This window comes from Balaenoptera musculus, chromosome 1, assembly GCF_009873245.2.
Source record: "Balaenoptera musculus isolate JJ_BM4_2016_0621 chromosome 1, mBalMus1.pri.v3, whole genome shotgun sequence".
NCBI lineage: Eukaryota > Metazoa > Chordata > Mammalia > Artiodactyla > Balaenopteridae > Balaenoptera > Balaenoptera musculus.
In genome coordinates, this window is record NC_045785.1 from 96,764,649 (window position 1) to 96,776,770 (window position 12,122).

Genomic DNA, 12,122 nt, shown 5'->3' on the forward strand with positions numbered 1-12,122 from the left:
ATTCCAGTTCCCGGATTAGAAAGACCTGCAGCATCCCCAGAAGGTACACAGAGCCCCCTGGGTGCCCACGGGGAAGACAAGTACTAGAGGGTGAGGGGACCCCAGATCAAGGCTCCTGCCACCCCCTCCATTTTATTGCCTCTCTTCCTCTGGTTCCTGCAGTGGTCTTCAGGCCTGGCTCCGCATGGTCATTGCCAGCCTTCCCCTAGGCCTCCCTTAAACACAGCTCAGGCTTCCCCAAGTGAGTAGTCCTGGGAGATGCCAACACCATTCAGGAGTCAGGGTAAGAATGGGGTGCTGGTGTGAGGTCTTCAGAGAGCCTGGCTCAGGCCCCACCTCCTGCGTCCTGCACTGGGGGGTCTGCAACCCAAATCTGCAAGCCTCTGAGATGGGACTGTTCACTCCGGGTAGAGCCAGAAGGTGACCAGGGGGAGGGGTGGACAGGGAGAGTGGGTCCCCTCTGAAGTGCGTTCTGAAGGATTTGGCGAGTTCAAGGGAAGGCTGAAATTCCATCCGCAGACCCCATGCAGAAGCTGGTCAGTGGAGCTAGGGATTCCTGGCCTGAAAAAGTGGGACCGAAATGATTAGGGATGGTTGAGAGCCAGTGGTGGCTGAGAGCCAGGGCTCTCAAGGCCAAGTGTCCCTTCTGCCCAGCTCCTCATCACTTTTGTGTTTTTCCTGCCTTGTCCCTGTGACCTAATCTCTCTAAATAGCCTGCCTAGTTTCAGGATAAACCCCAACTCTCCCCGCAAAAAGCTCTTCCCTGGGTTTGCAGGCCACTTCTTAACTAACCTTCTTTCAGCCCAACACCCCGCCGCCACTTGCCACCATCCCCAAACCTCAGACCAAAGTCAGGTTGAGTGAGGCAGGGGCAGTGGCTGCTGTAGGAATAACCTGTGATGTCTCTGTCCCCCCAAGGATGTCCCTTGGCCTGCCCAGCCCAGGCAGCCTCCAGGAACACCTCCCCAGGCCCTTTCCCTGGCTTGCTCAGCGCCACTGTCCCCAAGGGATCCCCAGGGCACCCTGACCCTAACCAAGACCTGAGAGGTATGCGTCGTGCTTTGCTGGGCATGTGTCCTACTGGGTGGCAGAAGCAGGAACAGCAGCCTGGAACCTGGAGATGGCCCGGAGGCTCAGACTCCTCACACCCTCTTCTGTGTTCTTCTGGTCACCCCTGGCCTCTGTGTAGCCCACTCCTTGGGCTCTGGATGTGCCTCTCCCTCCTGCCCCCACCCCAAACATGCTGTGGCTTCCACTGTGTCCTAGTTCAGACCCAGAGTCTTGCTCTGGCTGGAGCATGCTAAGTGGATGGTGTAGAAGGTGGGGTGAAGGGGACCCCACCCCCCAGGTAGGACTTGAGCAAACGGAACTGAGTCCTGATCACCCCTGTTTTCATCCAGAGTGGTGAGGGGCTCAGTGGAAGTAGTGGTGCGCAGGAGGCTGTGAGGTTGCAGGTCAGAGCAGGGACCATGAGGGCCTGGGGAGCAGGTCCCATCCGAGGAGGAGACTCTGTGTGTGCATGCATGGGGCCGGGGGGCCTGCGTCCCACCACGTCGTATCTCTCTGGCTGCTTGTGGCGCCCGGCTGCTCTATTTTCAAGATGCCTCCACACTGCTTCTTGGCAACAAGCATGTAGCTCAGCCAATTAGAGTGACCTTCGAGAGGGAACAGGTGGGTTGCTGGGAAACAGGCCCTGCTAAGCAAGCGTGGCAGTTAGCATCGCCAAACTCCCAGTGCGCGCTCGGCAACTTTCCCTGTGCCAGACCACGCCACACTTCTCTGCACTTGGGCTACATTCAGGCCCAGGAGTGAGTGGGCCCAGGCCTCCCCCGGCCACCAGCACAGACCCCATGTGACCCTGTAGGTGCATGTGACTGAAGGTGAACTCCCTGGAAGGAAAGTGATGAGTGCTAATTAGGGCGTCTTAGGGTTGAGCAAGGAGGGTACTGAGGGCTGTAGGGTCTTCATGCAACTGGAGGGAAACCTACCTGGGGACAATGATAGGGCAAAGGTCAGCTGAGTGTGGGGCCCAGGGGTCCATCCAGAGACCAGAGAAAGTCAGGGAGCCTTTCCCAGGGGGACCAGACCCTTCCACCCAGTCCCGGGGCTGCCCGCCCTGCAGGGTCCCCGGAACGTGGATCCCATGGAGCATCTCAGGCAAGGAGCTGCGCCCCTCTGACCCACGTGCCTTTTCTTCACCAAGGCTGTGAAAAGTCCCGGAGCCTAAACAACACAGCAGGAGCTGCTGGAACCAGTCTGGGGCTATCTCAACTGGCATCGCGATACAGCTCACCCTACCCTCCAAGAAAGCTCCTGCTCTCCCACCCCTTCCACCCCCTCACCAGCCCACCCCCTGGACACTCAGCCCCGTAGCTGGACCCTCGGCTCACCCCGCCCCTGGGCACACGCGCACAAACAGGCACACTCACATGCCTCCAGCCCTCGTTCCTCCTGGGGCCTGCGGAAGCCAGGCAGGATGCAGGAGAATTCAGGGCCCCCAGGCCTCTCCTCCACAGCACCCAGCTCCCCAGAATGTTCAGCTCTGGGACCTGAGAGGGAGGGAGAGATTACTTCCAGGCCTTCTATCCCGCTCACTCCCGTCCTGAGCTGAGGGTGCCGTCACGCCCAGGACTGTGTCTCTGGGCCCTGCCTCCCCCTCAGGGTCCCACCTAGATCACAGCAAATGCATTTCCATCCCTCGGGGCCTTCAACCAGTAACCAAACAGCCTGCAACTGAACATCTCTGTCTGTCTGTCTGTCAATCCCACACCCAGACCAGCCAGGAATAAGGCTGTCTGTCCCCTGGGGCATCTCTGCCGGTGTGTGAGGGCTTGACTCCTCGGGGGAGCAGTGCCACCTGATATTCTCCAGCCCTGCCATGGGGTGCAGGTGGGCGTTCCTAGAGTCAGAGCCCCACGATTGGCTGCCGAGGCGCGGGGAGGTCCTCCTCTCGGGGGTGGCGCCCAGCAGCGGAGCCCAGCATCCCATCTGCACCCCGAGCTGCAGTATCGCTTGCCACGCTGCTTCCTCTGCTTCCCCGACAATTCTTCTTCCTCTCCTGCTCCCTCCAACTCCCAGCCCTGCCTCTGAGTCACCTGCCGCTCCCACCCAGCCTCTGTGCTCTGTATCGCTGCCAGAACCGGAGACTCATCTAATTTCTATAATTAAGTGTATTCATTTACCTAACGAGCCAGGGAGCACAACAGGTCTGTGAGTCATTGAGTGAGCAGGGGTGCGCCCCGGGCAGGGGCAGCTGAGGGGAAGTGTAGGGACTGAAGCCATCCTGCCCCCACCAGCTCCCTTACTGGCAGCCTGCCGCGCCCAGGGTGGGCCGAGCCGCAGGGGGGCCCCTCCCCAGCACACCAGCCAGGCGCTTCAGGACCTCCTCAGCCCAGGAACTCGGAACACCTCAGGCAAGACATTGCCTGTTTCACCTGATGGGAATTAGACCTGACAGCAGAGCCGTGTGCCTGGCAATTTTTAGAGTCAGATTATGCAACTTTGTCAAGGGAATGACTAAGTAAGGTCCATGTCTGCTCCTTCCAGAGTGGGCAGAGATAGGTACCGCCAGACAGCATTTTGGGACTTGGCAGGAGGCTGGGGACTCTGGAGGCCACCCCAAAAGGTGAGCTGGGCAGAAAGGTCAGACCGTTTCATGGCGCTGGAGGGGTGATGAAGAGCCTGCTCCAGGAACATCCCCATTTCAATGCCTTCTTCAGCCTTGGGCAGACACAGGGATGTCCCTTCCAGGAAAGTCTGTTCAGGGTGGGTCCTGGGCTCCCCCAGCCCTGCTGTGGTCTGTGGGGCCTGCCTCCTGCTTGCTCTCAGAATGACGAGAAGAAGAGCTGAGGAAGATACAGGGGCGTCCATGCCACTGCCCCTCAGAAGGGGACACGGACAGGGAAGCCCTGTGGAGCAGGACGGGGAGCAGGGCACCTTCGACCCTTTCAGCCCAGTCTCAGAGCCCAGCTTCTCTTCCGGGAGGATGGGTTCGGTCCTGCTCCTGCCGGGCTCCCTGGTGCAGGGGTCCCGGCTCTGACACGGACACGATGAGCTGGGTGTCCGGTGTAACATGGGCACCACAGCTATTTTCTCCTCTCACTCGCCTTTCTGGTTCAGGGAACTGAGGCGGCTATTTCTGTGGCAGCCCTCAAGTTGTCAGGAGCCCAAGTTTCCACGGCACCCACCGCCTCCTTCCCTCTCTTCCCTCCCACAGGGACGGGTATGCTCATGGCACCCCCATGGTGGGCACAGATGTCTCTGGGCGACATGATGCAGGAGTGCCAGGCTGGAGCCCCTAGTGCCTTGGGAGGTGGGCTCCCACACACCCCTCCTGTCTCTCTGGCTTCTGTAGGGTTGACACAGGATTGAGCGTGAGCTGACGGGAGAGCTGAGTAGGCCGCCTGCCCCAGCTCCTCTCAGGGCCCTCGGAAAGGGCAAAGAGAGCCCTGGAGTTTACGGAGCCCCACTGTACACCAGGCCCTGCCTGGGGAGGCGGCTGCCTGCATGGGCCTCAGGCTTGCCCAGGCCTCGGGCCTCCCTCCTCAGGAGAGGGCACTCCCTCCCACCCACAATCTGAGAGTGCAGTTTGCTTTACCTTGGATCTGGACTTGGACCTCTGCCCATTACTTTGGCTTCTAACAGCCTTTCCCCTGCAGCTGGGGCCCAGCCCCTCCCCGCAGAGCAGGGAAGCAGCCCGGTTAGGAGTTGTTGCCCCTCCAGTTTGTACCAGGGCTGCTGACAACCCTAGAGGCCACTTCTCAGCCCCCAGGGCTTCTGAGAGGGGTGGCTGTGAGCTGGAGCCAGAGGGGAAAGTGCCTGTTCAGCCCAGAGCCCAGACTGCATGGGAGTCAGAGGGGAGGCTGCATAACAGCTCCGGCTGCCCTTTCACAGAGCCTCCTGGAAGGCGAGGGCCTCCTCTGCCCTGGCCAGAGAACATCGCCTTCTCTGGCGTGATGCCTGCCCCCGCAGCAGCGTCCTGCCTGCCCTACCTGCGCCCCAGTTGAGAAGGTAGGGGAAGGGAAGGCCCAGGCCACTGCCGTCCCAGGCTGAGGAGGAGATGCCGAGAAGGGCTCACTGAGGGGTTGGGTTTCCTGCTGTCTCTCCTGAGATGGGCACAGTCATCCTCCCTGACCTTCCCCTTCAGCATTCACCCTCCAGCTGCTGGGACTGTGTTCCTGCCAGATTGAGGAAGGGGACTGGGCAGGACACGGCAGCACACTCAGGAGCCTTCCTCACCAGCCCCCTGGGACAATGGACTAGCCCCAGGTGGTGATGGCAGATGGAGCTATGTCAGGGGGGAGCACAGGCTGGGCAGGCAGCAGCCCAGGCGATGGCCTGTGGGCTGTCAGCCCCCACCCTGCCAGGAACCTCTCCCACTGCCTCCATGCCAGGCTGCAGAGCTGTGGTCCCTCTTCCCACTGCACTGCAGCTTTGAGGACCTGAGGTCTCCTGGTTCCTGGAGCTCATTACCTAACAGGCACGGAGATAAGCTGTAACATCACCTATGGGTCACCGTGGCCCACTGCTGGGTTGGCAGAGGGGTGATGAAAGGCTCACCCCCTTTCCTCCCTATCCCCACTCTTCCTGGACTCTTAGCTCTGGGCCCCATGCCTTCCAGCTCCGCTCCTGGCCTACTCCTCAACCCACCGCCTATAGGTCAGCAGCTGCCTTCCTTCTAACATCTCATTCTTTGTTTCTCCCTTTCTTTTGCTGAACTCCTTACCCACCCCCCACCCCAAGAAGGCAATGTTGAGCCGAAAGTGTGCGTCCCAGTGTCTCACACCCTGTGCTCTTTAAACACAGAGACCTGCCAAGATGCCCTCTCGTCCAACTATGCCCAGGCTGAAGTCCTCACCCTCTCTTAAAGCGGCACCAACGTGAGAGAGACAGGCAGACAGACAGAAAGCCAGAGGCTTAGGGCAACTCTGGAACCCAGGCAAGAATCTTTCGCTGGGAAAGACTCAGATATCCTTGATTGCACAGGACTGATGGGAAACCTCCCATGTGACCCTCGGGGCCCAGAGCCATTGGGTCTGATGTTCTTGTTCTGTTGTACATTGAAGAGATATATATGCACATATAGTATCTATATTCATACATACTATACTATTGTGTGTAGTGCATGTGCTCTTGGTGGTCTGTCTTCTTCGTTAGGCTATGTCTCCCCAGGCCTTCGCCCCACCCCCACCCTCACTCCCTTCCCCTTCACTGATTCCTTGTTTCTGCTGAATATGTGTGTGGAATATCCCAGGAAAAGTGTACCTGGGAACTGCCAGTCCAGCTGGGTGGTCCCTGGCTAGACTCTCCCTCTTGGGAGTGTTTCCCCTGTGGGCCAGAGGCCTGTGGAAGGCCAGATTGCCCCCTGGGGTCACTGCTCCACTAACCTCACCCCACCCCAGATTGGGGCTCTACCTCCCACCCCACGCCCCAGTTGTTGGGGGACTTCCCGGGGCTCCTCTGCAGCTTCTTCCACTCCTTTCTCCACCTTCCCTGTGTCCTTGACTGAGGGGGTGTTTTGTCTTTTTTTATTTCTGGTTTTTTGTTCTGTCGCCTTTGTCCGTTTGTTTCCAAAGATGCTGCTGGGCGGACGGGCAGGGAAGGGGTCTGTCTGCCCATCTGGCTCAGGGGTCTGAGAAGGGAATGCTGCGGGCGAGCGGAGACCAGTTGCAATACAGTACTTCCTGGCTGGTGGCCGGAGTATGCGTGCAATAGCCGAGGCCAGGTGCCCCCTTCGACCTTGGCCTCTGCCTCTGCGTAGGCCCTCCCTCCCCACTCCCAGCCCGCCCTGCCCCTCCCTGGTGTTGGTCGTCCTTTTCTAAAGCTGTCCCCTCTGTGTGTCTGAGGCATGCCTAGGCTGGGCCCTGCCGCCCTGTCTGCATGCCTTTGACTGTCATGCTGTGCTCAAGCCCCAATAAAGACATCTGGAGCGTCCTGCCGTGCTCGCTGTGTGAGTGACTGCCTCCGCCTCTCCTTTCTGTATCTGTGGGGACCTCCCCGGGCTTCCCCCCAACACCCGAGAAATGCAACACACTCCTAACCCGCCCCCACCAGGAATCACCAGTGCAGCCCAACCCCTGCATTTAGAGCCAGACACGAATGCTCGAGATGAAAAGTGATCTGGCCAAGGTCACGCCAAGAGGACTAACCTGGGACCCCGGGCTTCTGGGCAGTGATCTCCACTGCTGCCACCGCCCCCCCACCACCCCCAGCAGTAACATGGAAGAAGAGACTGTTGTTTGTTTAGGGGGTTCCACTGTATTCCTGCTTGTTTTGCAGGGGGCATCTTCTCTTCCCTGAAATTGCACCAGTTCTATGTGGGCCAAGGCCCTGGGGATGCCGAAGTCGTTGTGATGACTGGATGGATGGCTGATGAACTGAGGCCGACAAGGGGCTGGGGGCACAACTGGGACCACTTAGGGCTGGGGAGTGAATGGTCCTGGGCCTAGAGAGGGTGGGGATGGTGGTGAGTGATGCTCAGACGTCATCCCTCACTGTTGTCCCTCTCACACTCACACAGGGGAATGAGCAGGGCTGGCTTCAGGGCCGTGCCACCTGTGCAGTCACTCAGAAGGGCCCACAACTGACTTAATGCTCAGCTGTTGCCGTCTTGAAGTTACTGATAATTATTGAAGAAGGGCCCTGTGTTTTCATTTTGCACTGGGCTCCGCGGATTATGTAACCAGGCCTGGGCACGTGTGTGCTCTCTTTACTCTTTATCCCAGGTGTAAACTTAGCGTCAAAGGGGCCTCAGTTCAGGGTCTTGATCTGCCACTTCCTAGCTGGGTAACTTGGGGCAACTTGCCAAACCTCAGTTTCCCTGCCTGTAGGATGGGGATAATGATAGCCCCTGTCTCAGAGCCAGTGAGTGTAAAGGCCTGGCCCAGTGTCATCTGTCTGCATATGGCATGCAGTAGATGCACAGTAAGTGTTAGCTCCCTCCTCACCCATTTCCTGTTGCTCTCAGCTTTTCTCCCCAGATTTCTGAGATTGCCTGGTCCAGTCACACCAGGAAAGGACAAGAGCACACCGGGGGTGGGGGGGGGGGGGGGGGGTGGTGAGGATGGCAGGGCTGAGGGGAGGGGAGAAGTAAGGGGAAGCCTGTCCCTGAAGCAAAGAGAAAATCGCGCTTCGAGCCTGGGCCAGCAGAGGCAAGGCGATGGCAGGCAGCCAGTTGTCAATTAAAGATAAAATCTCTCCTCCAGCAGTGGAGGGCAAGTAGAGGCTACGGCCCCCCCCAGACGGGAAAAAGCCATTTACAGCCAGGCTCGCCTCAGAGAAGCTTGGCCGGGCGATAATGGGATGGGATGCACTGCTGGCCCCATAATGATATTACGCATCAGGGCCCACGTCCAAAATGGTGTTTGGGTATTTTGGGGTTTTTTTCTTCTTCTTTTACTTTTTTGTTGTTGTTGATCAACGTGGAACCGTTTCATGGTCAGGGGCTGAGAACCCAGCAGGCAGCCCAAGGGTAACCAATGCCAGGGGGGCTTGAGGGGACCCAAGGAGATGCAGTTGGGGTTCCCGGTGACAACCTCAGACCCCTGGAGGGGGAGGGGGAGGGGGCGGTGTGCAGGAGGGCAGAGTTCAGTGAGAGAAGCAGGGGACCGCCCCTCCTCCCCACCTCACAGAAACAGCAGGCAATGCTGTCAAGGAAGCAAAGGCTCTGGCTCCCTCTGGTCCCCGAAGCTGGAGTGGAGCCCAAACTAGGGAGCTGGTTAAAAGAGCAGGATGCTATAGTGATGGAGACTGACTCTGGGAGTCCGACTCATGTCTCCTTCACTTCCTGATTATGTGACTCTGGGTAAGTTAATTAATCTGTGTGAACCTCTATTTCCTCATCTGTAAAATGGGAGCAATAATGGTATCTACCTCATGAAGCTGTTGGGAGAGTTCAGTGAGGCAGGGCCTGTGACACCCTTAGCACAGCGCCTAGCACAAAACATTGTTTACAAATATTTGGGTGGGGGAGCAACTCTCTCCAATGACAAATGACCGGTTTGGTTTGATGGCCTCACGTTTCAAATAGGTGCCATGAATTCGCCTCGTTTCGGTGAGCCCCTTAGCTCCCTGTGAAGGAATAAGAGTTGGGGTGATAATACCAAACAGCTAACCTTTATTAAGTGCCAGGCAATACATCTAATGCTCCTAAACACCCATTCTGAGCTTGGTGTTATCATCATCCTTGTTTCAGAGGAGAAAACTGTAGCACAGCAATGTCAGGTCATTTCTCCAAGGTCACACAGCCAATAAGCGGTAAAGCTGGGATTTGAACCCAAGCCGTCTGGCTCTATGAGCCCTACATTTAGCTGCTGTCTAAATGGAATGAGGCTTCTAGGTCATCATACCTAAAGTATAGATTTGTGCTTTTTAATGTTTTTCATTTCCTTAACCTCTATTGATTCTCATAGCAAAGGTATTGTTTACCCCTTTTATAGGTAAGAAAACCAAGGCTTGAGGAAGTGATTTGATCATGCCCCCACATGCACACAGAAAAGGGAGAAGGATGTCTTCTCAGCTTCGTTAATTAATTAGCATAAGGTAACACCCAACTCAAGGAGTGATTGGTTCCTTCCTTCTGCAACTCACTGAGTTTTATTTTCTGATGCTCAGAAGGGAGGTACTTGGATGGGGACTGGTCTGGAAACCAAGTTACGTGAGGAGCAGCTCAACCTGGAAATGGCTTATTGGAAATTTGATGGGGATCAAGTTCATGTATTTGAAGGGTATCAGAGGAGAAGTAGGTTTAGATTATTCTCTGATCCCAGAGAGCAGACCTAGAACCAGTAAGTGGAAATGTTAGGAAGGCAGATTCAAACTGCCTTCAAATCAAGAAAAACCTGACTTCTTTGTTGTTTTCCTTGCCATTACAAATTTAACACATGGTACTGAAAGCATCCCAAACCAAATCAACAGGGAAGCCTCATCACCCCCCCTCAATCCCACTGTCCTCCCAGGAGGTGACACTGTTAACCTCTGGTGTTGGGTCCTTCCAGGCCTCTTGGAAAAGAGAGGCTTCCTAACAAAACTCCTGAAGGAATGGGCTGTCCTGGAGTGGAGTTCCCATCCTGGAAGTTTAGAGAGACCCTGAACGATCGTGTGCCAGGGATTCGTGGGAGGAATTTCTGCTCAGCCTAGAAGGTGGAATTAGAAGGCCCCTTCCAGTTCTAAGATGGTCTGACTTAACATGGGGCCACACAGCTGTTAATGGTGGGGACAGGTCCAGAACCCAGGTCTTCTGAACGGGACTCAGATAAGCTCCTTGCCCAGCATGATTTTCCTCAAAGTCCTTAACTCTGGGGTGGAAGACTCCCTGTCTGCCTCTTCCCTGCCCCTCTGCACAGACTGGAGCAGAGACCGGCATCTGTGGTGCATCAGTCCAGAGTGACTCGGTGTTGACGACATGTACCCAGCGCCCACCCCTATAGCCCCCCGGGGCCCCGACAGCATCACCACAGCGAGCACCCGCCTTCATCTGCCAGCTCCAGGCCCCTGTGCGTGCCCACCCTGGTACCCACACAACAGGGGGCACACGAGCGGGCTCAGTCACCTCAGGCTGTGGTAAGCACACCCGTGCCGCCAACTGCCCGCGTTGTTCCAGAGGCCGGCGAGGGCTGCCAGGGCTTCTGGGACCTGCTGTCTCCTGGGAGACCACAGTTGGCTTTGAACACAACATCATGGGCTGAGGGGGAGCCAGGAGGACAGCTGTGGCTCCAGGTGAGAGGGGCCTTCTGCTGTTGGTGCTGGAAGCCTCTCCTTTCCCCATAGCTCTGTCGGGCCCCCCCGCCCGCCATATTTGCCTACTTCTAGGGCTATTCCATAAAAGTCTCCTGGAACTGCAGGGCTCTGTTTTTTGCTGACTTAGGGTCTCTGCTTCCTAAATCAGCAATACCTGGTGTGGAGAGAGGGGGCGGCTCCTCTCCCCGAGGCTGAGCCAGAAACTGAGGTGTCATCATTAATCCCGCCCTCTCATTCCTTAATTCAACTCACTCACTTACCGTGCATTACATCTGTATTAAATGCCTATACTCTGTACTGGGGAACCAGTACTGAACAAGACCAACGGAATCCCTGCCCTCATGAAGCTTACATTCTAATAGGGGAGATAGGCCAAAAGACCAGTAGATTAAAATATCTAACAATACCCCGCCCCCAGTCCAAGCCATTAGCGAGTTCTATCATTCCAAGCTCTGAAATGTGTTTCACACGTTCTCCATCTCCCGCTCTCTCCCCTCCAGCTCTGAAGGTGGGCTTCATCTCCTCTTTCCTGTTCTCCCTGGGTCCCACTGACATCTACCACCCAGCCTCCACCCAGCAGACAGAGAGCGCTTCTTAAAACAGAAACCAGATCGTGCTACCCCCTGCCTAAAACCGTCAGTGGCTGGATTCCCACTGCATTTCGAATAAAATCCAAATTTCTTCAAAGTAAGGCGAGCCCTCAAGGCCTTGCTGTTCATCAGACCTCTTCCTGCCTCAGCAAATCATTCCTGCCCCTCCCTCTGCCCCCCGGGAAACTTTCTCACACGTACCAGCCTCTTCCACCTTTAGTGGTTTACACACGCTGTTCCCTCATGTGGACCGCTGTGTCCCACCTCTCCCGACCCCTTTGATTGTCTGAGTTCTCACTCTTTGGGTCCGGCTTTAAGTGTCTCTTCCCTGGTGATTCCCCCCGTCCCCTGCCCCCTGCCACTACCTCTGTGTTGTTTTCTGTGACCGCAGCTGCTCATTTTTTTCATGGTACTTTCTTCCTCGTAACTGTATTTGTCTATTGCCTGCCTTCCTTTAAGTACCTGGGGCCTAGCACTGTACGAAATAAATGTTTTATGAATGAATGAAGGGGCAGAGGTGGGCCTGGCGTGAGTAAGTGCTCAGCTGTGTCCTCCCTTATCCCTCCCAAATGTCTCCGGCTGGCACCTCACTTCTAGGGCATTCCTGGGAGTCATTGGAGAATAACGTGAAAGCTCTTCTCTTTACATTATGCATTTCCTGCCTGAGAAACTGTTAGAATAATGAGGAGGGCTGGAAGAGAGGGACTGAGAGGAGAGTTCCTGTAGCTCTTCCTTTCAGAACGTACCCATCTCTTCCTGGTGTTTTGGATGCTTGTAGAATTCCCCTCCCCTGAC

The 12,122-nt window shown here is 56.4% G+C and overlaps 1 protein-coding gene across 8 annotated transcripts in view; it reads left to right on the forward strand.

Annotated features, from left to right (window-relative positions):
• KCNC4 (potassium voltage-gated channel subfamily C member 4) overlaps positions 1-12,122 on the forward strand; it is a 62,463-nt gene that overhangs the window by 15,232 nt on the left and 35,109 nt on the right. The window contains exon 4 of one of the 8 annotated variants that reach the window (XM_036856482.1): positions 5,743-6,933. The exons of 3 other annotated variants lie outside the window; for them this stretch is intronic. In XM_036856482.1, coding sequence (XP_036712377.1) covers positions 5,743-5,867 — 125 coding nt within the window. In that variant the 3' untranslated portion in view covers positions 5,868-6,933. 4 more of the 8 variants (XM_036856502.1, XM_036856472.1, XM_036856489.1 and 1 more) reach the window with 4 other exon arrangements.